The sequence below is a fragment of the Armigeres subalbatus genome, chromosome 1 (assembly GCF_024139115.2).
Source record: "Armigeres subalbatus isolate Guangzhou_Male chromosome 1, GZ_Asu_2, whole genome shotgun sequence".
Lineage (NCBI taxonomy): Eukaryota > Metazoa > Arthropoda > Insecta > Diptera > Culicidae > Armigeres > Armigeres subalbatus.
In genome coordinates this window covers 292,775,260-292,801,494 of record NC_085139.1, presented here as the reverse complement: position 1 = coordinate 292,801,494, position 26,235 = coordinate 292,775,260, and the positions used below count along the sequence as shown (strand labels likewise).

The 26,235-nt window shown below is 44.7% G+C and overlaps 5 protein-coding genes across 10 annotated transcripts in view; 2 read left to right on the top strand and 3 right to left on the bottom strand.

Moving 5' to 3' along the window:
- LOC134215807 (post-GPI attachment to proteins factor 2-like) overlaps nucleotides 1-26,235 on the top strand; it is a 405,279-nt gene that overhangs the window by 7,640 nt on the left and 371,404 nt on the right. The gene's annotated exons all lie outside the window — the stretch shown is intronic.
- On the bottom strand, nucleotides 1,084-2,621 carry LOC134215794 (uncharacterized). The gene is made up of 2 exons (XM_062694912.1): nucleotides 2,273-2,621; nucleotides 1,084-2,210 (listed from the first exon to the last, which is right to left on the bottom strand). The coding sequence occupies exons 1-2, from the start codon at nucleotides 2,438-2,440 to the stop codon at nucleotides 1,260-1,262; spliced, it is 1,119 nt and encodes a 372-aa protein (XP_062550896.1). The 5' UTR covers nucleotides 2,441-2,621; the 3' UTR covers nucleotides 1,084-1,259.
- LOC134207725 (probable RNA 3'-terminal phosphate cyclase-like protein) lies at nucleotides 11,116-12,530 on the top strand. Its single transcript, XM_062683572.1, has 2 exons — nucleotides 11,116-11,263; nucleotides 11,329-12,530. Exon 2 carries the CDS (start codon nucleotides 11,333-11,335, stop codon nucleotides 12,494-12,496), a length of 1,164 nt encoding a protein of 387 aa, XP_062539556.1. The 5' UTR covers nucleotides 11,116-11,263; nucleotides 11,329-11,332; the 3' UTR covers nucleotides 12,497-12,530.
- On the bottom strand, nucleotides 12,717-13,999 carry LOC134207726 (COP9 signalosome complex subunit 5). The gene is made up of 2 exons (XM_062683573.1): nucleotides 13,297-13,999; nucleotides 12,717-13,240 (listed from the first exon to the last, which is right to left on the bottom strand). The coding sequence occupies exons 1-2, from the start codon at nucleotides 13,862-13,864 to the stop codon at nucleotides 12,798-12,800; spliced, it is 1,011 nt and encodes a 336-aa protein (XP_062539557.1). The 5' UTR covers nucleotides 13,865-13,999; the 3' UTR covers nucleotides 12,717-12,797.
- Nucleotides 22,333-26,235, bottom strand: part of LOC134207723 (histone deacetylase 6) — a 287,433-nt gene continuing 283,530 nt past the window's right edge. For all 6 annotated transcript variants that reach the window (XM_062683566.1, XM_062683565.1, XM_062683567.1 and 3 more), the window contains 3 exons: nucleotides 24,320-26,179; nucleotides 24,163-24,250; nucleotides 22,333-23,380 (listed from right to left, as the gene is read on the bottom strand). In XM_062683566.1, the coding sequence (XP_062539550.1) occupies nucleotides 23,043-23,380; nucleotides 24,163-24,250; nucleotides 24,320-26,179 (2,286 nt within the window). In that variant the 3' untranslated portion in view covers nucleotides 22,333-23,042. The remainder of the gene's footprint in view (nucleotides 23,381-24,162; nucleotides 24,251-24,319; nucleotides 26,180-26,235) is intronic.

Here is a 26,235-nt window from a genome sequence, read left to right as displayed (position 1 = left end):
AGTTAATAACTGTGGAAGTGCTTAATGAACACTAAGCTGCGAGGCGGCTCTGTCCCAGTGTGGGGATGTAATGCCAAAAAGAAGAAGAAGAAGAAGCCATGCTCCTTTTAAGAGTATTATGGTTGCAAATAATATTTGCACCCATACCGATAACAAAGATGCGGGACTAATGGGCTTAGTTTATTGATTTCAAGAAAGGTGCTTTTCCGCGCGCGCGATCCATTGTGTTCGATATGTCGTGGAGAGCGGAGAGCGATCCCAGCATCGGCATCGGCGGCGGTCGTCGGCGAATTGTCGGGATGGTCGTATAGTCGGGATGGTTGCAGCCATTCAACTTTTTTTACAAGATTTAGTCATTTGGTCGTTATTAATGTTTTGAAAAGCGCATTTTAAAAAAATAAATGGGATCCAGTTTTTAGGATCGCCACAATACAGTGTTTGCTGAAATAAATTATTTTCAATGAAGCGCATTTTCAATCAATTACGTCAACAAACCCAAAGTCGGAACCATTTTGGATATGGAATGTGAAAATCCAATACAATCATATAGAAATCGTTATAAAGCGCCGCCATGCAATCAATTGACATACTGTAACACTGTCAACTCCTGAGCAATACAGGGTCGCTATGCTACTACTAATATAATCCATTACATGCAGCTACGTAGTCCTACGTCACCTTTACGTAAGACCCGATTGTTCTGCACCTAATGAAGTTGAAACAATTTCCAATCTGATAATTCGGGACCAAATTGCGATTTGGGCGTAACTTATTTTGTAAACAAACATTGTTCTATTGATTGCGTAGATTGCAAGCGTTTTTCTCCAAAACTAATTCCCTTACCTGATAGAGGAAAGCCTATTCTATTGGATGCATACCGTGGTTTCCTTAGAAAATGCTTACTTTAGCAGGAATTCGTCTTCCAATGTTTGTTTACAAAATAAGTTACGCCCAAATCGCAAATCGGTCCCGAATTCCTTAGACTGAACTAGGAATCAAGCTCAACCGCATCAGCACGGAGACTGTAGCCGCGCAACAGATGCATTAGCAGGAAATGTGCAAATAGTTCTGAGGACAGACTCATTTTTAAATATCGTTTCAAATTAGCTTTATTCAATGTTTGTAAAAAGCCTATGAAATAAGATAATATTAAAGATCATAGTTTTTCCTACTTATCTCGTGGGAAAGATTTCTTAGTCTTAAAATAAAATAAAATACATCTCTCAAATACATTGCCATTCTCAGTAAGTGTAGCTCGCTCACCAATTCGCCCCATGTGACCGGGCATGAAGTTTCGCAGCCAGCATGCTGGTGAATTCGATTCCACAAAACTGACACTTCAACGAATTGACTTGGAGCGGGGGCGGTTCCGGAGGTTTCTGAACCACAAACGGCTTCCTTGGCCGTTTCCTCCGCTTCAACCCATTACTGCTTGTGCTACTGTCCGATTCCATCGCAGTTTTGGCTATACTTGGCGGATCCTTGATGTGGATTTCCAAATGATTCGCCATATCTCTGGTTCTGGTTCCACACAGTTGACAAACGGTTTTCAGCACGTACTCGTCGAATTTCATCTTCTCCCCCGAGGGATAACAGTCCTCCTCGGACTCGAACTCCTCTTCATCTTCATCGTCATCATCATCTTCCTCCTCGCTGCTGCTGTCCACGAGATCTACCTGATCGATCTTCGGTTCAATAATTGTGACCGCATCTTCTACCGGTTCACCTGTCGCCCTTGGGGCGAGATTATGTAGTTCCACCTCCACAGCCAATGGATCCGCCTGATCTTTCCTCCGAGCTTCAATCGGATCATTCGAATGAAATGCGTCGGAATCATCGATCTCTACCTCGTCCTCCTGCTTGATATTATTAACCACCTGCTGCTGCCGGCTCCCTTTTCGCTGTACCATTTCTTGTTGCATTCCATGCACTGTCAGTACTGTATTCGCCGGTTTCTTCCCGTAAACTCGTGGAGCACGCGTCACCGTCTTCCGGAGCACCTCCATTTCCTCGTTTAGTTTTCGGACTCTTTCATAAACCAAGTCCAGCATCCGATTTTCGTTTTGGTTCCGCAACCATGATTTTCTCAATGTCATGGACGTGCCCACCTGCAGAATCTGGTGCGCACTGACGCACGCCTGGACATATTCTTGAATCATATGCCACATCGAAATGCAATCGCAACAGACGTGATGAGGTCCCGCCATTGTCTGTAAAAGCGGAAGAGTTGTTAGTTATAACTGTAAGCATTTCCTCTTAAAGAATGATTTACCTCTTGGGACAAGACCCGCTGCACAAAAGCATACAGTGATTTGTTTTTGCGATCGTCGAAGTTCGGAAACAGGTTGTTCTGTGCGGTGACATTCAAGCAGAAGCGGCATTGGCTCAAAACGATGTTGGGTTGTTCCATTTTCGGGTGATCAAAGTTTAGCACTTCCATACGTAATATTCAAACTTAAGGATTCTACGAACCGTGTATTCTTCACCAGATTGCAATAAAACGAAAACTATAATTTATATGAATGAATAACTTGATGAATAAAATGATGCGAATTTCACGAATTTCAAGTTGAGTTTGTTTGACAACGATGAAGGTTTGAAATTTTGATTATCAATGAGTGCCAGTGTCAGATATGAATGCATTTTGAGTTCCGTATTGCAGTTGCATACCGCTGTATACACTGTGCCACCAAAGTACTCTTTAATGGGTAAAAAAATACCCATTATGAAGTTAAATAGTTCAACCACAGACAAACAGACGTAACACTGAGAAAATTCCCATCGACCATGAGCTCAACGGTCGTTGTAAATTCAACTGCTTGCGAGTTTCACATCCAGGGGCGCGCGCATCGTATACCTTTGTATTTGACATCTCACACTAGCGCCTTCTGTTGACATTGTCGTACTAAACTGTGTTTCGTACAACATGCACGTTAGGTGGTGGTAAAATAACTGGCCGATGAATTTTGAAACAAATTGTTCTAGCTGTTACGTCTGTTTGTCTGTGGTTCAACTCATTAAAAGAGTGAACAGCGTTTACTCATTAATGAGTAAAAGGCCTATACGTCAAATTGAGGAGTAAATTTTACTCATTATTCAAAACGTCAAACTGCCGAGAATGGGTACTTTTTACTCTTGTTGATAAACAAAAAATCATTTATCACTGTAAACTCGGCAATACTCATTAATGAGGAAAAAATACACATTTTTTGGCGATATACGGAGCTGTCAAAATAATGGGTATTTTAAAATTTTGAAAAAGGGGTACTTTTTCCCCTTTTTGTACTTCCAACTGTTTACTCATTAATGAGTGAAAATCCAGTTGGTTACGTTTATATTTGTTTGCAAAAAGATCCTCTCGACAAATTTAAGTTTTATTTCGAAAATGGGTGCGAAATCTACAACCAAGGATCAAATTTCAGCGGAAATAGAAGCTGATGCTGCTGTGTTTGACAGTAAGTATTTTATTAGTGCTCTAAAACATTGAAACATAAATAAATCCATATTTTCAGTCCGCGCCAAACTAGTCCCCTTGCTTGTAACTGCGGCCAAACTTTCGCCAATGATAAAGAACCATGGCTGCAGCTCCCAAAAACCAAGGTCCCGGATTACAGAATCTGATGAAGTCGAGATGCTGGTACCTACTAGGAGATCCCAACAAGTTCATAGGATAAACACTATTGACGATGCTGCGTGACTCAAAAGGCGAGAAGCATTGATGCCTTGATGATGTTTATAAACTAAGTTCATGATCATTAATGCAGGTTTCCATGTATTTAAAAACTTTGTTTATTACTATGTCTGAAACTTGATTATGCATATGTACAACATGTGATAGATTTAGTTCGGAAAAGGTATTGGAGGGTAACCGCCCCTTCGGTGGGGTTTGATCCCACGACCCCAGTTTAAACTTTGTTTTAAACTTTGTTTAAATAAAATACCTTATCATGATGTGGAAAACTTGATCTTTTCTTCTCGATTCGAAACAGCAAATCCAGTTTCCCTGTTTTTCCACGGTAATAAATAAAAAGGGGTTTATTTTACTCATTTTGCATTATATTTCAATATCCTTAATGGGTAAAAATTACACCTTGTTTTGACGTAAAGTCAAACTACTCTTTAATGAGTAAAGGCCTTTTACTCTTTTAATGAGTTGAACTATTTAACCTCATAATGGGCATTTTTTTACCCATTAAAGAGTACTTTGGTGGCACAGTGTACTTTCATTTAAATAAGTTTTATGTAATATTAAAACAAGCGACTCGTTTACATAGGGTGCATGGAATAATCTTTATTTAAGCATATTTTAATAGTAGTAATAATATGGTTACCGGGCTCCGAGTCCCACTTGTTGACTTTATGAAGCCTCTCTCTTCCCGGTTCTACCACCGGCAGTCAAAGTACTCCCAGCGGCTGTCTCGACGGTTATTCCAGACAGTTGTGGTCAGTGCGAAGGTTATTCCCGACGTTATTCGATTGCTATAATATACAGGAAATAATCAGTTACATTAGAAAAGCGATAACTGAGAGTATCACAATTACCTTGAAAAATTCATCCTCCGGATGTTGAATCACCAGAAGCCGGGTGATTAAACGAATCTAGAGTGCTTTGAAAATAGGTCGTATGTGCAAAAGAGAGTCTCTCTTTGGATCTATTCTCTTTCGATTATTACAAAACTATACAAAAGCTTACTTCGATTTTTTTGGCAAATAACCAAAAACGATAGCTTTGTCTATCATGCTGAAGTGGAAATGTAGCAAAAAATGCAAAACTAGCCGATATATTAGCGAAAGAGAACGCGATCAAAGAGAATCTCTCTTTTGCACATACGACCTATTCTCAAAGCAATCTAGAAATAAGCACCGCACAGGATCTCCAGATTTGGAACCGAATGTAAGCAACATATTGATCCTATCACGGAGCGTTTTATAAGTGCCGGTGGGTGTTCCGCAGCAGTCTAGCTTTTGTCCGAATCGCTTGGTACATACTTGCAACGGGGTCTACCCCAATCCATTCGGGTTATGAGGCATGTGTACATAAAGGGCTCAAACTCCTGGTTCTTGACAGCGTTTGTGAACTGAAATAGATATAATTTATTTAAATATTTCAAGTATTAATAGAAAAAACAAAAACTCTTACCATTCTTCCGCCAACAGCTTTTTCCATCGTTTGTTTGAAACTGAACTTGTTTTTCACTCATTAATGAGTAAAAACATGGAACATGGAAATGGGCATAAAATACGCATTATTGTCAAAAATAAATTACCCATTATTTTGACAGCTCCATATATCGGCGAAAAATGTTCATTTTTTACTCTTTAAAGAGTATTCCTGGGTTTACAGTGTACATAAATTTGAACACCATAAAAAAAATCGATTACAAAAACAATCAGAATAAATCGCCCATTATACTAATGACACACTGGTGGTATTCGTACCATGGTACAAGTTGTACCACTAGTGTGTCACCTTGTACCATGCTGGTACAACGTGGAAAACCATGGTACAATATGTACTAGGGTATATAACCGTGGTACTTGTACCATCAGTGTGTCTTTAGTATTAGGCTTTCAGCGATCGTGTACGTACACGCACGTTTCACTCACACTTTCACTCGGTTTGTTTGCAACCACGAGCAGCTGTCACGGCAAAATCAAATGGTATTGTTTGCAACCACGAACCCGCGTTTGTGTTGGTGAGAAATGTCGGCGAGACCCTAATGGGACTGAAGTAGCCCAAGTAACACGGTTTGTTGTATTAGTGTGAAAAATACATCTTTCGAACATATAGTATGTTACGTTTTGGTATGAAAAACTGCTTTGATTACTTTCACACGACCCAAACAGCGCAAAAATTATCGATATTTTCAACATCTTTGAGTTGCAACCTTGTTTTTGATTGCACATTTACAAGACTAAACTAAAGTACTAAGGATGTTTTCAGTAACCGACTTTCAACATGGTTCTGTCAAATTGAATACCAAAATAAAAATGCTGACCAACACGTTCAAAGAAATAAATTTTATACAAAAAACGAATGAAAACAAGCATGCATGAAATGATGAACACCATTTTAATAATATTAATAAACATAAATATACAAACTGAATAAATAAATCAAATTTGTTTCAAAGTCTCGGTCGAAACATTATATGCGGCTCATGTTTCATTGGCTAACTTTTCATTTTACTTCTCCTAAATTCATGCGCCATTGATTGAAGAAAAATATAGTTATAGCCGAAGCATAATTTTGAAATGGATATGTAAACAAATTCTCGAATCTGCAAATGAAAAACAATATGGAGAGTTGTCGATAAACAACAGGGTCGATGAAGAACGTTCATAACATTGATCTTAAAAAATGTTGAAATTACGTTCAACTTCTATCATTGTGGAATATATTCTGACGAAACAAATGTAAAAAAATGAACATGTTATGACATTGTTCGTGTTGTGAGAATGTAAATCGAAACATCTCAAAAAACCAAACAAATGTCAAAAAATGACATGTTATCAGCAAGTTGTGAGAATGTAGTATGAAACTTCTTCTCTGATCAAATTGCTGTATGTTTTGCAAAAACCTTATCATAGCTTTCCTTGAACAAAACATGTTTTGTATTTCATTTTCCCGACCTTTATTCAACATCATTATTAGATCTTCGTTAATAATGATGTTTTCGGTGTTACTTGGGAGGCCAATTCGCCTACTCATCATTCATTCAATATGTTGTTCAAAAGTGATTGTTTTTATATCGCTTAAACAATGATTACAATGCTGCGGAGGTATCTATTATTTATTATATATTTATTCCACCTGATCGATCCACCTTGCCCGCTGCGCACCTCGCCTTCTTGTGCCCGTCGGATCGTTGTCGAGAACCATTTTCACCGGGTTACTGTCTGACATTCTGGCTACACGGAGAAATGGGAGGACCCAGAAATTGGTGTTTTTTCACCCATCTTGAAGATAACTGGACTAACCCATAAGGTGAGTAAAGAGCCTTTACCCATAAGTGGGTAGGAGGTTTGTACGTCAAAAGTGATGTTTACTTTTTACCCACCTTCTCAAAAGCAAAATCGATCCAGATGGGTGAAAAATACCCATTTGGCCAAATGATTTAGCGGTTCTGGAGGTTCTGAGGTTTACCAAATATTGAATCGATATATTTAAATTTCATAACACAAAACGTAATTTATTCATCATTTCATAATAGGAAAACATACATATTTAAGTTTTAAATTAGCTATTTGAAAACATCTCTTCACTAAAACCGCTGGCTCTTCAAGTCCTTCTGGATGCTGGTAATTCAGTTTGATGTCTTTAGATATCCAGTTGCATTCCGTCATCATTCTTGTTTCCTGATGGGTTATGCCGCCGTTGAAAAAACTGGTCCGGAATGGTGTAATCTACGGAAAGTTTAAATTTAACTTGATCTCTCTAGTAATATTTGGTATCAGACTACATATTTGGATGAGATTCAAAAACACTTACCTTCAAGCTTGTCGACAACGGCAGATTCAGGCAAACATTTAGTTGGAAATAAGCACTAATTTAAACGCTTTATTTGAAATTAATTGGTTAATTAATTACCTCTTTAATTACGTATTTATTCTATTTAATTATTCTTAACCCTGACTGCATAAGTTTAAAAAAACGGCTAAGTATTTTTTCAACCATAAACGAGTGAAAAACACCCATATTCTGCTCAAAACAGCGCTGTCTCAAGGTGGGTATTTTCCACCCATTTAGCAAATTTCAAAATCCCCCACTTTTTTGACAGCTTCATATAGCTTCTAAAGGTGGGTGATTTTAAACCATAAAATGTGTATTTACAAATCTCCGTGTACGTGCCCGGCCCATCGCAGTCGTACGATTTTCGCGGTGTGAACGATGGATGGTTCTCCCAGCAGCTGATGCAACTCGTGGTTCATTCGCCTCCTCCACGTACCCTCCGCCATCTGCACCCCACCATAGATGGTATGCAACACTTTCCTTTCGAAAACTCCCAGTGCGTGTTGGTCCTCCACGAGCATCGTCCAGGTCTCGTGTCCGTAAAGAGCTACCGGTCTAATAAGCGTTTTGTAGATAGTCAGTTTGGTACGGCGGCGAACTCTGTTCGATCGGAGCGTCTTGCGGAGTCCAAAGTACGTACGATTTCCAGCCACTATGCGTCTCCGAATTTCTCTGCTGGTATCATTTTCGGCAGTTACCAGTGAGCCCAAGTACACAAATATTTCTACACCACCGATGCAAACTCGCGGTGGGTGGCTTACATTGTCTTCTCTTGAACCTCTTCCTATCATGTACTTTGTCTTCGACGTGTTAATGACTAGTCCGATCCGCTTGGCTTCCCTCTTCAGTCTGATGTAGGCTTCCTCCATCTTCTCAAAGTTACGTGCCATAATATCTATGTCGTCGGCAGAGCTAAATAGCTGGACGGATTTATTGAAAATTGTACCACTCGTGTTAATCCCTGCTCTTCGTATTACCCCTTCCAAAGCGATGTTGAATAGCAGACACGAAAGACCATCACCTTGCCGTAACCCTCTACGCGTTTCTAAGGGACTCGAGAATGCCCCTGAAACTCGAACTACCCACATCACCCGATCCATCGTCGCTTTGATCAACCGTGTCAGTTTATCCGAAAATCCGTGTTCGTGGATTAGCTGCCATAGCTGGTCCCGATCGATTGTATCATATGCGGCTTTGAAGTCGATGAATAGATGATGTGTGGGCAGGGCACGTTGAATTCGCGACATTTCTGCAGTACTTGGCGAATGGCGAACACCTGGTCTGTGGTGGAGCGTTCGTCCATAAAACCCGCCTGGTACTGCCCCACGAACTCCCTTGCAATTGGTGCTAGTCGACGGCATAAAATTTGGGAGATTACCTTGTAGGCGGCATTCAGCAATGTGATTGCGCGGTAGTTGCTACAATCCAGCTTATCGCCCTTTTTGTAGATGGGACACACGACACCTTCCATCCACTCCTGCGGCAAAACTTCCTCCTCCCAAATCTTGGTAATGACCCAGTGCAGCGTTCTAGCCAGTGCCTCACCACCTTGTTTAAATAGCTCTCCTGGTAGTTGGTCAACCCCAGGGGCTTTGTTGTTCTTCAGCCGGCCAATCTCTTCCTGGATTTCCTGGAGATCCGGAGCCGGTAGAATTATGTCCTGCGCGCGTCCATCACCAGAATTATGTCCCCCGGGTCCATCACCATACCGCCATCTTCGTCTGCCATATCGCCATTCAGGTGCTCTTCTTAGTGCTGCCGCCACCTTTGGATCACCTCACGCTCGTTGGTAAGAAGGTTCCCGTTTATGTCCTTACACATATCAGGCTGTGGCACGTGGCCCTTACGTGAACGATTCAACTTCTCATAGAACTTTCGTGTGTTATTAGCGCGGTACATTTGCTCCGTTTCTTCACGGTCTCGATCTTCCTACTGGCGTTTTTTCCTCCGGAAAATCTAGTTTTGTCTTTTCCGCGCCTGTTTATATCGCGCCTCGTTCGCCCTCGTGCGGTGTTGCAGCAATCTCGCCCATGCTGCATTCTTCTCTTCTACTAACTGCTCACATTCGCCGTCATACCAGTCGTTTCTCTGATCCGGGGGCACCGTGCCAAGTGCAGCGGTTGCTGTTACCAATGGCGGATCGAATATCTCTCCAGCCATCTTCAAGAGACGCTGCGCTTAGCTGCTCTTCCTTTGGGAGTGCCACTTCCAGCTGCTGCGCGTATTCTTGGGCTAGTCTACCGTCTTAAAGCCGCCCAATGTTAAGCCGCGGCGTCCGACTTCGACGCGTGTTGTACACCGTCGAGAGTTTTGAGCGTAGGCATACTGCAACGAGGTAGTGGTCGGATTCAATATTCGCATTGCGGTAAGTGCGGACGTTCGTGATGTCGGAGAAGAATTTACCGTAGATTAGAACGTAGTCGATTTGGTTTTCCGTTTTTTGGTTAGGTGATCTCCATGTGGCCTTGTGGATATTTTTGCGGGGAAAGAAGGTGCTTCAGACTACCATTCCGCGGGAGGCTGCGAAGTTTATGCATCGTTGGCCGTTGTCATTCGATACGGTGTGCAGACTATCCGGTCCGATGACCGGTCTATACATTTCCTACCTTCCTGCCTGTGCGTTCACCGATGACGATTTTGACGTCCCGCAGTGGGCATCCATCGTATGTCTGCTCCAGCTGTGCGTAGAACGCTTCTTTCTCGTCATCGGGTCTCCCTTCGTGTGGGCAGTGCACGTTGATAATGCTATAGTGTTGAAGAAACGGCCTTTAATCGGTGGTGCCACAGCTTTGGTATAAGGTAGCCGCTCGATGCCCGCTTTTCTACACTTTCTGTCCTGTCCAGCAACTCTTCTGCAGCGCTACGACGTCGAAGTTGCGGGGATGTAATTCATCGTAGATCATCCTGTCGCAACCTGCAAAACCTAGCGACTTGCAGTTCCATGTTCCATAAGCTTCCAATCGTGATCCTGTATTCGTCGCCTAGGTCTTTGCCGATTATATCGAGTCGCATTATCTCTTATATTGTTCGTAATGATTGGTTTTCCAGGCGGCTTATTGGGCCTGCGCAAACCTCCTGCCTCGTCGGAGAGCCGTCGTGTCAGGGCTGTTTAGCGTCCCACCTAACACCAGGACTTGTGCTTGTGCGCTTTGAGCGGCACACGGTCGCTTTGGCGGAGCCTACTTGCGAATTCATGCAGCTTTTTATAGAGGTTTAACAGGGCCCACTGTCAAACCCCACCACATCCTAGGCAGGCGCCACAACTCGCAGATGACCTAGGGAGGGATCGTCAAGCCCTTGGACATAGTCCCTGCTGCCCCCTGGGTAATATTTACAAGTATTTTTTCACCCATAAATGGGTAAAAAAATGCACACTTTTTTACTCCATAGAAATCTGGATCATGGGTATTTTTTACCCATTTGTCAGTTTGGAAAATTACCCCTTTTTTGACAGCTCTAGACAATCAAAAAGTGTATAATTTTTCACCCATTAATGGGTTTCATCCAATAACGGTGTAGTTTCGACTGCAATATTTTTTTGAGTGTCGAGTACCTCTGTAACAAATTTAAGCACTCGCCAAAGTATATTTGAAGTGAGTGTCGTACCGTGAGAACCGATATGTTCAGTCTCAGGGTTTCATCAAAACAATATAACTGTCAAAATCTGGAACTCGAAAACTCGGGCTGTTGTGTCGCACATGGCGCTTGCAGAAAAATAAATTTAAATTGAATTACTGTTGCAAATCACAGGTAAAAGAAAGCTCAAATACATCTAATAACATTTGATACTTCCAATTTCAACTCGTTACAATTAGAGGGATGACCAGCATCGGCAAGGAGCACGGCTTCCTCATCTACCGGGGAAGCAACTTTCTGAAGCAGCGACTGATCCTATCAACACTGAGTGGCAAACCGGTGGAAATCCGTGACATTCGACTACAGGACGATGAAAACCCTGGCCTGAGAGAGTACGAAACCGACCTGCTAAAGCTGTTGGACAAAGTCACTAACGGAACGCGCATTAAGGTGGATCGAAGCGGTTGCTCGTTCAGCTATCAACCGGGGCTGCTGCAAGGGGGGTCTGTCCAGCACGATTGTTGCACCGAGCGAGGAATCGGATACTACCTGGACGTGCTGGTAGCTTTGGGACCATTCTGCAAGCTTCCTCTGGATGTCACACTGAGTGGAGTGACGAACAGCGCCGAGAGCCCCTCGGTGGATCACATCAAGGCTTCTGCTTTCGCGACATTGAAGCGGTTCCTATTGGTAGATGAAGGAATGGAGTTGACCGTCCGAAAGCGCGGAATCATGCCAAGAGGAGGAGGAGAAGTAAATTTTAAGTGTCCAGTTAGGAAAACGTTGAAGGCCATCCAATGCACGAAGCAAAGCATGGTCAAGCGGATACGAGGGACGGCTTACTGCTGCAAAGTTTCACCGGCAATGGCCAACCGAGCAGTGGAATCTGCCAAAGGCGTTATGCTGAACTTCTTACCGGATGTTTACATCAATACTGACCAGCACAAAGGCAAGAGGTCGGGCAACAGTCCCGGCTATGGAGTCAATTTAGTGGCGGAAACGACCGATGGAAGTAAATTTTCGGCGGAAGCAATTTCGAAAACCTTGGAAGACGGTGGGAACCCTTCGATCCCGGAGGATGTGGGACGGGAGGCAGCAATGAAGCTGTTGGATGAGATTTATCGCGGTGGTTGCGTGGACTCGACATTCCAATGGATTGTGGCCCTGTACATGGCATTGGGACAAAAGGATGTGTCCAAATTTTTGATTGGGCCACTGTCGCAATACTCGATATATTTTTTGCAGCATTTGAGGGAGTTTTTCGGAATCACGTTTAAGCTCGAGAATGCCTCCGGCGAGGAAGATGAGGAGGATGAAGCTGATGACGATGAAATGGCCGGATCTAATAAAGTCATGCTAACATGTGTAGGGATAGGATACAGTAATTACAGTAAAAAGGTTATATAGAAGTTAATAAACTTTGAGGAAACGAAACTAGAAAGTTTTTGTTAATCTTAGAAATGAAAGAAAGTCAGGGGAGGGAAATACGATGTTTTGCACACAAAAATTAATCTTAATAGGAACATTACTGAGAAAAAATACAAAAGTAAAAAGGGAAAGTATAAAAGCCTCACTTAAGAGAAAAGACTATTAGGGAAACATGTAAATTACTGAGCAAATCAAGAAATATGTTATCAGATTTATTGAATTAACTTCGTTTACCTGCTGTACGAGTAATGTTGATGTGTATATCGAATAAGCGACCAGCTCAGTTGGCGGCCTTCACGTTGATTGTGTTAAACAGCTTATCCTTCGCAATCTGTGCCATCAATCCGTGAATCAGTTCTATAGAAGCACGGCTGCAGTCCCGGGTAGCCTTCGAGAGCTTATCTTCCGTGCGCTTCTCGTTTGGATCCGTTCCACTCACTACAAACGGACCACGTCCCAGGCTGGCCTCGCTCAGTTCCAACTTCTCCGATAGATCAAGGATCTGTCCGGTCGTGTAATCGGCGTTACTCAGCAGACCCGAGCTGCCCAGCGTATTCACCCAGTACTTGTTCCACAAGGAGTCCAGCAGTTTGCGATCCAAAGCCGACTTGAAGTAGGATACTTCCAGCTGATAGTACTGCTTGCAGTGTACACCAAAATCTTCGATTTTGTTCAACGGGATGGTCTGGTACTCGGATGGTTCCTCGTTCGGTGGTTTATATCCTGAAATTGACATAATTTAAATCAACTAACAGTTCTTCACCATAGAATTCTTATACCTTTTGGATAGGTCCGGAACGCTCCCAGACAAACTTTTCCTGCGGAAACGGTTCTAACCGGATCAACCACGATCGCCACGAACGGTTCCTGGTAGTTCTGATTGAGCATCTGAGTGTTGACGTCGATTCCCGACAGCCAGCAGCCGTAGCCCGGATGGCTGTGGTACCACCCGATGGCGTTCTCGCAGCGTCCCACTTCCTTGCCCGCCTCCATGTAGGCCGTCATGTACTCGTAGGCTTGCGACTGGGCATTGACCCGAGTTTCGGTGCCCTCGACCGGCAGCGCAAAGGCGTCCATCACGACCATGGTGTCCTCCTCGACCTTACCTAGCAGTAGTCCCATTATTTCGAGGGCCCCTCCGGAGCGAGCGTGCATCACCATCTTCAGCAGAGCCAGGGCGGAAATTTTGATGTCCTTGAAAAAGTGCGGATCCTTCTCCCAGGGCCGAGCCGCCAGGATGCGCTGCTGCTGTTCGGCATCGTAACGAAAGATTTCGTCGCTCGACGGCAGCGTCTCGATGTTGTTCTCCAGCTCCCAGTTCTTGCGGGCCAGTTCGGAATCGCCCATGATGATGATTACTCAATATGAGAAGGATTTCGACGTACAAATAGAAATAAAACGCTGATTCCGGCAGAAGAAAAACTTCGTCTTTCAGATCGCGATTTTTTCCTTTCTGTCGTGTTTTGTCAAAAACTTTTGATTTTCACCAAGGTGTGCGCCACCATTCGGTCATTGAATGAACTGCAAAAAGTAAATAAAATTTTATGTACAGCGGTACCAATAAAGAATAGACACTTGCAGACCCATAGATGAGCGGTGACTCGGCTGTTCAAAAGGGCTTTTCATATGGCACTGAATTCAAAAATAAAAAAGCTTAATATTGTCTGATTTTATCAAAATTGCACGCGACGAACCCTTCATGAAAGGTACCGCCGCGCTTTTTGCACCCCGTTTACTTGATTCTTATGGGTGAATAGCATTGCGGTGTATCGTTTGGCGCGGCCGTACCTTTCGACAGTCATTCGCCGCGTGAAGTTTTGTGCAAGTACCCATTTGGGAACAATACAAACGCCGCGCAGTGTATCATATCCAGAAAATCTGACAATAGATTAAATTTTAATCTAAAACCATATTCGGTCTATCCACTCATTGGTGTGATTATACTTATAGTAAGCTGTGAATGCTTAATTTAAGTTTAATCATTGAAAACGCTTATTCAACTTTTAGTTTTATGAAGATTAAATGTAGTTTATCGCCAAAACGATTTTTGAATAGAAAACAAAATAAATAATATGAAATGTCAAAATTGGAAGATAATACGAGGAAATAAGAAACTTGTTTTATAAACTTATTGAACTTTTGTTGTATTCGTTGCATAAACATTCAGAGCATTCTGCGGTATAGTATCCAGCTTTCCACGCTCGGTAATGGCGGCTTGCCGGTGTGTAAAAATCAATCGGTCACTGTACTGTTTGACACTAGCTGGAGGAAAGCTCACTGGCGTTCCTGGATGAGGGGAAGGGAAAAAAGGCCTTTTCGCCAGTGAGTTTTCCTCCAGCTAGTGTCAAACAGTACAGTGACCGATTGATTTTTACACACCGGCAAGCCGCCATTACCGAGCGTGGAAAGCTGGATAGTCATAATGCCCATTTTAGAGAAAGTAGAGACGGTGGCGAAATCGGTTGCGACGGTGGAAAATCATTCATAATCTGAGCTCCTCCAAGGGGACATTAGAAAGATTCACTCCCGGACACTATCCGCCGTGCTGCTGGTGGTGACATGGTAGCAGCTAAAACAACAGTAGGGGAAGCAACTGAATCTGCTATCGTCACTGCACCGCTGGTTGTAGCGATCGTTACTTCAATAGAGTTGAGAATTATGCAGGAGTCCTGTTTTTTGCAAGCATAATTCCTCAACCAAAATCGGGATGACCAAATCAATCTGTGGAACGGATGAATTGAAATAAAATCGTCATATTATTTTGAAAGGGTCTGTAGAAAAAAGGAAATAGTAAAAGTTACCTGTACATGGCAGAACTTATTCCTCCAGGAAGAACGGCTAGCCTCCATTATCGGCCGTCCGCCAACTGCTTATTTTATAAAAAAAGGAATCCTGCAGCTATCTTTTTTTTCTCTCGCTGAACAACATGTGCAGCGTCACTTCGCAAAACATGAGAAAATTTTCGCCAAGTTTTCAGATTAATAATGAGAACTTGAAAATCAATCTTATGATTATATTTTAGAAAAGCAGCGCAATGCTTAAAAGAAGGAATAATTTTTAATCTTCGGAGAGAATATAATTTGAAAAATATTAGTAATGAATGAATAATAAGCTAACTAGCTTATTCATTTTTATCCGTGTACGGGCGCATGTGCTAGAGAGGTTGGCGTACAAACTTCGGAGTAAAGCCCCCAACGCAATACAATGGAACGGCGACGGAAACGGAAAATTTGACAGTTGGCCCAAATATTTTCTGTCAAATTTGCCGTTTCCGTCGCCTTTCCGTTATATTGCGTTTGGGGCTTTAGGAAGAGCCAGGACAGTAGCGAGGCGTGCACACTAAGAACAGAGTGTATTATGCATCCCAAGATAAACACTCAGATCGTTATCATCTGAATCAGCCTCCGTTGAATAGGGCACTGCACGGAAACATCTCTTTCTCTTTCGTTCCTCATAAATTTTGACGTTTACTGGCCTTGTTGTTTTCTAATTTCTTTGCAGCGAGAAAGAGACAAAGCAGTCCGTGCAGTGCCCTATTGCGCTGGAGCGCGCCCATTTACTTTACACACGGCGGCTATTCAACTATGGCAACCCCATTCGACGGCTTATTAAATTAAACAGCACAGACTCACACCCTGTGTAAAAGTTTATGGGCGCGCTGCTGCGCAATCTTTGCTTGCGCGTTATCACCGCGAAGAGTTGAGCGTTTAAGAAGAGCGCGACAATATAAGTTACTGTGATTGATGTGCAATATGTGTGCTTCTCATGTCGCTCGCAACAGATTGCATTCGACGCAGAATATTGTCCCATTGTTTCCTATAGAAACTTGTCCGCTTCGGCTAGCACGTTGCAACCTGCTTTTAGCTCTAAGACAGGTTCTGCAATGATCAGCTATCGTGCTCGTCCACTGCTCCTGGACATTGTTACGTCGTGTTAGGACATCGGATAACTCATCACCACTAAGGCCTAGAGTCCGATTTTCCCACCGTAGTGATTCTCCCAGCAGTTTTGGGTCGTGCTGCGAGGAACGCCATCCTAGATCAGCTTTACTGGCCCGCCTTGTGGTTCTGTTGGTGGTATTTATAGCTGATCATAAAACGTATTTCCTGGTTGTTAGTCTCGCTACAAAATTGTCCAACACCCTAGTATACTGCTTTATGCTCCATCATGGAGGACAGTAGCAGCTACAAAAGTAAACTCCGTTTACCTTTGTTATAACAAAACCCTCATCATCAGGAGATGACACTATCTCCTGGATTGGGTACCTCCCACAAGTCCAGATGGTCACTATTCCGGACTTATCCGTAACCTCGTCTGTAACCCAACTGCTATGTTTAGCAGGGATGCAGTACGGGTCGGACAGCAAGGCAATGTTACTCTTATTCTCGTGCATCGACGGTTGTAGCAGCCGTGAGCCTCTGGGTCTGCCTCTGCTGCGATGTCCCGCTGGGTTCCAGTCTAATGCTTGTTTACAGATTTCGTTTCCGCCCCTACGTAGAGTGTAACCGACCCAGCCCTACTTCCGATCCCGAATTCCTGTTGCTATCGGCCTGTGGTGACAACGACGAAGGAGCTCGTTATTTGAGATCCAATTGTGAGGCCACCATACCATACGAATTATATACCACAGGCATCTGTTGATGAACTCCTGCAGCCGTTGAATGTTCTCCACTGATACACACCATGTTTCGCTAGCGTATAACAGCACAGATTTCTCGTTGGAGTTGAAAATTCGTATTTTGGTGCGTTCACTTATCTTATCTGCCTGTTTTTCCAGATATTTCTTGAACTCGCAAAGGCAGCTCTTGCTTTCTTGATCCGTGCGCCTATGTCGATCTTGGTACCGCCGTCTCAAGCCATTTGGCTACCAAGATATTAGAAGCTTTCAACATTCTCCACTGATTGCCCGGCTACTGTGAAACTGGGAGGGGTCACCGTGTTTACATCCAACGATTTGGTTTCGTTATGACTAAACCTGCCGAAGAGACATCCGAGAAGGAGCGCCTAACATAGCTCTGGTCCTCACAAGTTCCAATACTCACGCTTCCAAGGGTCTTCCGATGACAATTGACCGCCAGCTAAGGGTTGCGTACTTAGCTGGTAGTGTAGCCTGGGCACTGCTGTCATTCTGACATCAGCTAGAGTGAGAGGATGCGTCCTGTGGGGTCTGCCTAGAATGTGGTGGGGTTCGACAGTGGGGTCTGTTGGATTCTATAAAAACCTACATATGTCCGCAAGCGCACTAGCCTAGTCCTGGAATTGAGTGGGACCTTAAACAAATTTGACCCGACTGATCGAGCGTCTGCTCACCAAGGAGGTGCGCCTGCTTTTGAAGGCATCTGGCATCCAGCGGCTGAGTATGAAATGCTATTCTCCGGAAGCTGTACCTAAGATGGCAGCCCCATCGCGGTGAATAGGAACCCTGGGGCCAACAACCTACTGTTCCCGAAACATCAATTTGTTCGAGAATCAGATAATAAAAGAATACGGACTAATGTTACGCCAACGACTCTTAGCGCGAAACAACGGACACGAATAGGAACATGGAACGTTTTAACCCTAGTCCAGCAGGATAAATTGGCACAACTTGCCAATGAGGCACGCCGCCTGAAGCTTGAGAACCTGGGACTGAGTGAAGTCCGTGAACACGCTCTTCGGCATCGCGGAGTTGGCGTCCTACTATGCGCCCAGACACACTCTGCGCTTATGAAGCGGGAACCTGAAAGGATAGGTGAAAGGATAATCGTTGCCAAACTTAGAACACGGGTCTGAAACCTTACTATAAACCAATGTTATGCGCCAACCGCTGCTGCCGATCTGCAAGACAAAGAGAACTTCTATTTATTATCAGTCTAAGGCCGGAGTGACCTGTGCTGCACATAAAAGTCTTCTCCATTCAGCTCGGTCCATGGCTGCACTTCGCCAACCACGTAGTCTGTGGAGGGTCCGCAAATCGTCCTCCACCTGATCGATCCACCTTGCCCGCTGTGCACCTCGCCTTCTTGTTCCCGTCGGATCGTTGTCGAGAACCATTTTCACCGGATTACTGTCCGACATTCTGGCTACGTGCCCGGCCCACCGCAGTCTTCCGATTTTCGCGGTGTAAACGATGGATGGTTCTCCCAACAGCTGATGCAACTCGTGGTTCATTCGCCTCCTCCACGTACCGTCCACCATCTGCACCCCACCATAGATAGTACGCAACACATTCCTTTCAAAAACTCCCAGTGCGCGTTGGTCCTCCACGAGCATCGTCCAGGTCTCGTGTCCGTAGAGAACTACCGGTCTTATAAGCGTTTTGTAGATAGTCAGTTTGGTACGGCGGCGAATTCTATTCGATCGGAGTCCAAAGTACGTACGATTTCCAGCCATTATACGCTTCCGAATTTCTCTGCTGGTATCGTTATCGGCGGTCACCAGTGAGCCCAAGTACACGAATTCTTCAACCACCTCGATTTCGTCACCACCGATAGAAACTCGTGGTAGGTGGCTTACATTGACCTCTCTTGAGCCTCTTCCTATCATGTACTTCGTCTTCGACGTGTTGATGACTAGTCCAATCCGTTTAGCTTAGCTTTTCAGTCTGATGTAGGCTTCCTCCATCCTCTCAAAGTTACGTGCCATGATCAGTACTGGAATTTCTCATTTTCAATGAGAGATGTCACGCGATGTTTACATATCTGCTCCTTTCAATATCTATAGAAACACGACGGACGAATGGCATGCTACAAAAATCTCAAAAAATATTTGTCCCGTGACAGGGCATGAAAGTGTGCAATATTTGCTTTATTGTTGTTGCTTTATTGACACTTTTAACTCAGTGAATTAAAGGAATATGATTAGTTTATCGACTAGTCACTGTTCTTCACATATATCTTTTAAAATAATTTAGAAATTATAATTGTAAAATAAAGTGCAACATCCTTTCATGACTGCCTTTCATCCGATATTGATCAAAGAACCCACGATTCTTTCATTTGGTCGCCTGAAATAGAAAAAGGCGCTTTGCTCTTTGTCTTGTGACGATCACGACCTTTTCCAGTACTGGCCATGATATCAATGTCGTCGGCGAAACCAAATAACTGGACAGACTTCGTGAAAATCGTACCACTTGTGTCAATCCCTGCCCTTCGTATTGCTCCCTCCAAAGCGATGTTGAATAGCAGACACGAACTCTCTTGCAATTGGCGTTAGTCGGCGGCATAAAATTTGGGAGAGTACCTTGTAGGCGGCGTTCAGCAATGTGATTGCACGGTAGTTACTACAATTCAGCTTATCGCCCTTTTTGTAGATGGGACACACGACACCTTCCATCCACTCTTGCGGCAGAACCTCATCCTCCCAAACCTTGGTAATCACCCAGTGCAGCGCTCTAGCCAGTGCCTCACCACCGTGTTTAAACAGCTCTCCTGGTAGTTGGTCAACTCCAGGGGCTTTGTTGTTTTTCAGCCGGCCTATCTCCTCCTGGATTTCCTGGAGATTCGGAGCCGGAAGTCGCATGTCCTGCGCGCGTGCTCCTAGGTTCATTACCATACCGCCACCGTTGTCCGCCATATCGCCATTCAGGTGCTCTTCGTAGTGCTGCCGCCACCTTTGGATCACCTCACGCTCGTTTGTAAGAAGGTTCCCGTTTATGTCCTTACACATATCGGGCTGTGGCACGTGGCCCTTACGTGAACGGTTCAACTTCACATAAAACTTTCGTGCGTTATTAGCGCGGTACAGTTCGTCCGTCTCTTCACGGTCTCGATCTTCCTGCTGGCGCTTTTTCCTCCGTAAAATCGAGTTTTGTATTCCGCGCCCGTTTGTATCGTGCCTCGTTCGCCCTCGTGCGGTGTTGCAGCAATCTCGCCCATGCTGCATTCTTCTTCTCAACTAACTGCTCACATTCGCCGTCATACCAGTCATTTCTCTGATCCGGAGCCACCGTGACTAGTGCAGCGGTTGCGGTGCTTCCAACGGCGGATCGAATATCTCTCCAACCATCTTCAAGAGATGCTGCGCCTAGCTGCTGTTCCGTTGGGAGTGCAACTTTCAGCTGCTGCGCGTAGTTTTGGGCTAGTCTACCGTCTTGTAGCCGCCCAATGTTTAGCCGCGGCGGACGCCTCCAAAGCGTGTTGATCACCGTCGAGAGTTTTGAGCGCAGACATACTGCAACGAGGTAGTGGTCGGATTCAATATTCGCACTGCGGTAAGTGCGTACGTTCGTGATGTCGGAGAATAATTTACCGTCGATTAGAACGTGGTCGATTTGGGTTTCCGTTACTTGATTAGGTGATTTCCATGTGGCCTTGTGGATATTCTTGCGGGGGAAGAAAGTGCTTCGGACTACCATTCCGCGGGAGGCTTCAAAGTTTATGCATCGTTGGCCGTTGTCGTTCGATACGGTATGCAGACTATCCGGTCCGATGACCGGTCTATACATTTCCTCCCTTCCTACCTGAGCGTTCATGTCACCGATGACGATTTTGACGTGAAGACGTTTTTTGAAGAGAACTTCTACAGCCAACTCAATGCCGTCATAGATAGAATTCCGAAGAGTGGCATCAAGATATGTATGGACTACTTCAATGCGAAGATCGGATCCGACAACTAGAACCATGAGCGCATCATGGGACGAAATGGTATCAGAGAAATGAGCGAAAACGGAGAGCTGTTCGCAGACTTCTGTCGTAATAATGTCATGGTGATCGGGAGATCGCTCATAGACCAGTTCACAAGGCCACGTGGAACTCCCGTGACGGCTTTACAGAAAATCAAATCGACCACATCTGCATCAGCCAAAAATGCGCGTTGTGGTCGTTGTGCCTGCGCATTGCGCGGATTCGTCGGCAGGAGGAGAGAGTTGGACGACGGTACAACACACACCGACTGGAAGATGCCATGGTGAAACGGTCCTTCGTTGAAGAACTGGAGACGCGTGCTGCAGATATTTCGGAAGATGGCAGCGTGGAGCCGTGGAAGACCAATGGACGGCCATTAAGAATGCCTTCATCGCCACCAGCGAGAATAGTCTGAGCGAACTGCGCACCCAGATAAAACAATGGATCACCGATGAGACCTGGAGGAAGATAGAAGAGCGAAGAGAAGTCAAAACCGCGATAGAGCGATCAAAACCAAGAGGAGCCAAAGTCTTAGCCCGTCAACGATACTCGGCTCTGGAGAAGGAAGTAAAACGCTCATGTCAAGCGAGCGGGCGTGGGCGGACATTCGCCTCCTCTACGATATCTCACAACGCTTAAGGGGGCGAAGATAAATGCAACGATGCCTGTGAAATACGCTAATGATCAGTTATTGACCGACCCAACTGACCAGCTGAAACGCTAGTTCGAGCACTTCGAACAACTTTTTCAAGAAAAAAAAGAAAATTTTCCTAAGAAGTCTCCATTGTGTTCTGCGCTTTTAATTAATCAGTTGGAAAATAAGTTGGAGAGACCCTTGGGTGGCTCGCAAAGGGGGCTTTTCCGGCTCGCCAAGCACCACTCGGCGGGACCCATCATGTTTGGTCTGGGAACGGAACCCCTCTGGTTTACTTCCCCTTCCTAATAGTGTGGAACCTAATCCGATTAAAAAAAAAACTCAATAAAGGTAAAAAACTTTATAAAATTTGACTTTCCAATCGTTGTGCCGGGTTCCATCCATTTGATCTACTTCAGCCTTTCTTGGTAATTTTAGGAGCTTCGGTAGGCTACATTACCATACTGGTAAAGGGTGACGTAACTATGTGCGACAACCGGTGGGTGAGGCACGTTGCGGGACAACAATCTGAGACCAAACGCTTCTTCAATTTCGGCGCCAAAGTAAAACTAGTCGTCTGAACATAAATTATCATTTTCATTGTATTATAACTAGTGAGTTTCTAAGCTAACATTTTTCATACATTAACATTTGCAAGTGTATGGTGCGCGATTATTTGGCCCAAACATTAACAAATTTCCGATGGCCCCCCAACTATCTCCATTCATATCTCACTTTTTTACGGATCGGAATCATTTGGGATTATTAACTAGGAGCTATAATTAAACCACAATGACCTACATCTTGCTTAAATTCTAACAACTTATTAATCGTTGGTCAACAATTCAGGTTTTGTCTTTTTTATTTTATTTCGGTTAGTTGTGTCAAGCTACATTAGTTTGCTATCACTTCTTTGGTTAGCATCGTTTGTTAGTTGCATGGTATTAAATTATTAATTTGAACGTACTTGAGTTTTGTTATTCTAAAGGTTTTAGATAGATCTAAACTTGCTTAGTTTAAAATGTTTCAATAAGTCAGGTAAAAAATAAAATATAAACGTAGCAACAGGTTTTGCTACACTCATACTAGCGTACTATTCTTAACGTTGAATAGCAACAGCAGTCCTACGTAAACAATAATACTTGTATGGGTGTGTTGTAAGTGTGTTTGTTAACAGAAATTCGAGCACCTCTGGGGAAAAGGGACCTCACTTGAAGTAGGCAGTTATCAGATAGTTGGCCAAATAGAGCATAAATATCCGAACCAAGATCTTGGACAAAAACAAATATCATTCCTTGGTTTTCCCAGCTTTGGCTGCCGCAGGCTTCGCTACCTCCAAGAGCAGATCGCTACCGTAGGACCACACCAACTCTTCGCCGTCGAACTTGTCCCGATGGACCAGGTTTTTGTACGCGTACAGGACCGGGTTGTCGATGTAGGATTCGCACCGGTAGCACCACACCGAGATGTCGCTGAAACTTAGGGCGAGCGCGTGGTCCGATTCCAAACTGTGCAGCATGGCGTGCTCGTTGATGTAGCGACCGCACTGCACCCGGAAGCAGTGCAGGCAGAGCCAGTTTTCCACCGCGGAGTCACAGCCGGTGCAGGGCGCGTTTGTACTGAGAGCTGGTTGGATTAGAGATCATAATGAACAAGTTATTCGAGTTGCTTCGTGCGATACCAAAATTGAAGGACAGATAAGTCGACTTTGACAGAAGTCGTACAGATAAAACAACCGTTTGACAATGGACAAGATATTACAAAGTACCCTAATGGAAAACAATTCTAGAATACGCACTAGAGGTCTAGATTCGAACCTTTTTTTTCCTCATTCACAAATCATGGTCCCGAAAATAATCTCGCTGATCACATTTTCACTCAGTAACAATTGGAGAAAACTTTCTGGTCCACTTTTGATTTTGTGGTTTATGCTAACGTAAAAACAGCACGACACTAATAAAACGCGACGCGAGACAAGACATAACACTTATCGTTTTTACACTCGTCAACTAAGATTTAAAAAATTACCTTTTACGTCGACCGGTTTCGGGCGCGATGTTGCCCATCATCAGGACTATGTCCACTATGTCCAGTTGGACATAGTCCTGATGATGGGCAACATCGCGCCCGAAACCGGTCGACGTAAAAGGTAATTTTTTAAATCTTAGTTGACGAGTGTAAAAACGATAAGTGTTATGTCTTGTCTCGCGTCGCGTTTTATTAGTTTCTGGTCCACAAGTAGGTATTATAATTTGAGAAAAACTGATAATTTTTCCATGATTTTCTTACGAGAATGCAGCGCAAATTAGTAACAAGATGCCCGTGATGTGAGGCTGTAGCCAAATTTCAATAAACTATTTCATCAATCATCAATTCAATCAATCAATTTCTCTTTTTCAAATACTCACATTCAGGAATACTGTCCGGGTTGAGTTCCTTCAGGTGTGGACAGTCTCGCAGTGGAACGACAGCAAACATTTCCTCGTTCTGTAAGGCCTGCAAACATACCGTCGATCATAACTTCTATCTTTTCTCCAGAAAAACCCATCATCATCATCGACTTACCTCTAGATTGGCAGCCAGATAATCCCTAAGCGTTTCATGCTTCTCGCCACCACTGCTGGACCTGCCAGCGCTGGTATCGGCCGGTGGTTGATCATCCGTTTTACGCTTCCTGCTAGGACCGGGTTGTTGGTCTCCATCGCACGGGGCTCCACTATCATCCGAATCCTTAACCGGTGAGGAACCCGCCGACGAAGGGGACCCGCTGCTAGATGACTCCGTGGCTGACACCGACAGATGCATCTTACTGAAGGCACCATTCAGGTCTGGCTCCGCTCCGGAGCCAGTTTTAAAGCTCGGAAGCTTCTTGTTAAACCGCAGAGACTTCCAAAACTTCTCCTGCACCGACAGGACGTTTCTCAACGTATCCATACACGCAGAGTTCGGACCGTTGTATCGCGAACTCAAATGTAGCAACGGTAGTGGATCGCCAAGCAGCGACTTTGTGCACAATGCCATGGCATGCGAAATCGAGTTTACATTGTATCCACCTTCCAGGCAAACGATAACCCGTCCGTTCGCCAACGAGGACAACCACTGCGTGAAGTACCCGTAAGCCTCGGGAGTCACTTTACACCCACCCAACGGATCGCCGATTGCTGCATCAAATCCTGCGGACACCAGCACCAACTCCGGGTCGAACTCGTACGCCACCGGCAGGATAACCTGCTGGAAAGCCGCCAAATACTCTTGGTCTCCCATTCCTTTCTTATTCCAAGGTATGTTCACATTAAACCCTTCCCCTGATCCAAACCCAACGACGTTGTAGTTCGCATCCGTGCTCTTCGGGAAGAAAGTCGCATTGTCGTACCGATGAACCGATACGTACAGCACCCTCGGATCGCTTTCGAAGATATGCTGCGTGCCGTTACCGTGATGAACGTCCCAATCTACGATCAGCACCCGTTTCAATCCGTGATCGCGGATGGCGTACTGTGCGGCAATCGCCACATTATTAAAAATGCAGAACCCATGCGGCATGTCTGATTCGGCGTGATGTCCAGGAGGTCGTACAATACACACTCCACTCCTTGATTGACCGTTCAGCACTTCGTCTATGACTTGCAACACCGACCCAGCCGCCAGTGTCGCACACTCGAACGTTTTCGGATGGAAATAAACCGAGTTGAACTTATCCGCCACCTGTTTCATCTCTTCGCGTTCGACTGTCCGCCGAATGACGTTAACGTGTTGCCGGGAATGGGCCATGCACAGTTCGGCGGTCGTTGCATGGCGTGGCTTAAGGCGCTTCAGTCGTGACAGCAGTTTGTACTCTTCGTGGCGGGCGTAGATTTTGGCGATCCTCTGTGGTTGCTCCGGGTGAAGATCTTCGTGGAGATTCCGATGTTCGAGGAGTAGTTCGTCGTACACGAAGCACACCCGGGTCGACGGGAACGTAAGTCGGGTGGAGATTTGAAGCATGGCCAGGCGTTCTTCGATGCAGGCTTTCTCCGACGTGCTCTGCAGTGGGTAGCAGTTGCGCGTTTCGTAGCGGACCGGTTCGGGCTGAGGATCCGGCTCGACGAATAGCTGATGTACTTGGTGGAAGTTTGGCTGTGGGTTGACGTTGTTCAGCTCCTCGAGTCCGTACGTGTCGTTCAGCTGGAGATTCTTCCAGTACGGTCGATGGGAATGGATGCAGTTCAGAATGGATTGTTGCATGCTTTCGCACGGGGGCTGTAGCTTCTCTACCAGTAAGGGGCAGGGGTCGCCGAGTAGGGTTCGGAGGGTGAGGGCGCCGCCTTCGGCCAGCGATGACAGACAGTAGCCGCCTTCCAGAACGACGGCGACACGCCCCTGAGCGAGAGACATGAGCGGAGCCAGAAGATGCGGGTAGAATGCCGGGGTGATCTCCATTAGACCCTGTCGGAAAAGGTTGATTTTGCTTTTAGATGTGTTTATTTTTTTTCAGTCGATAG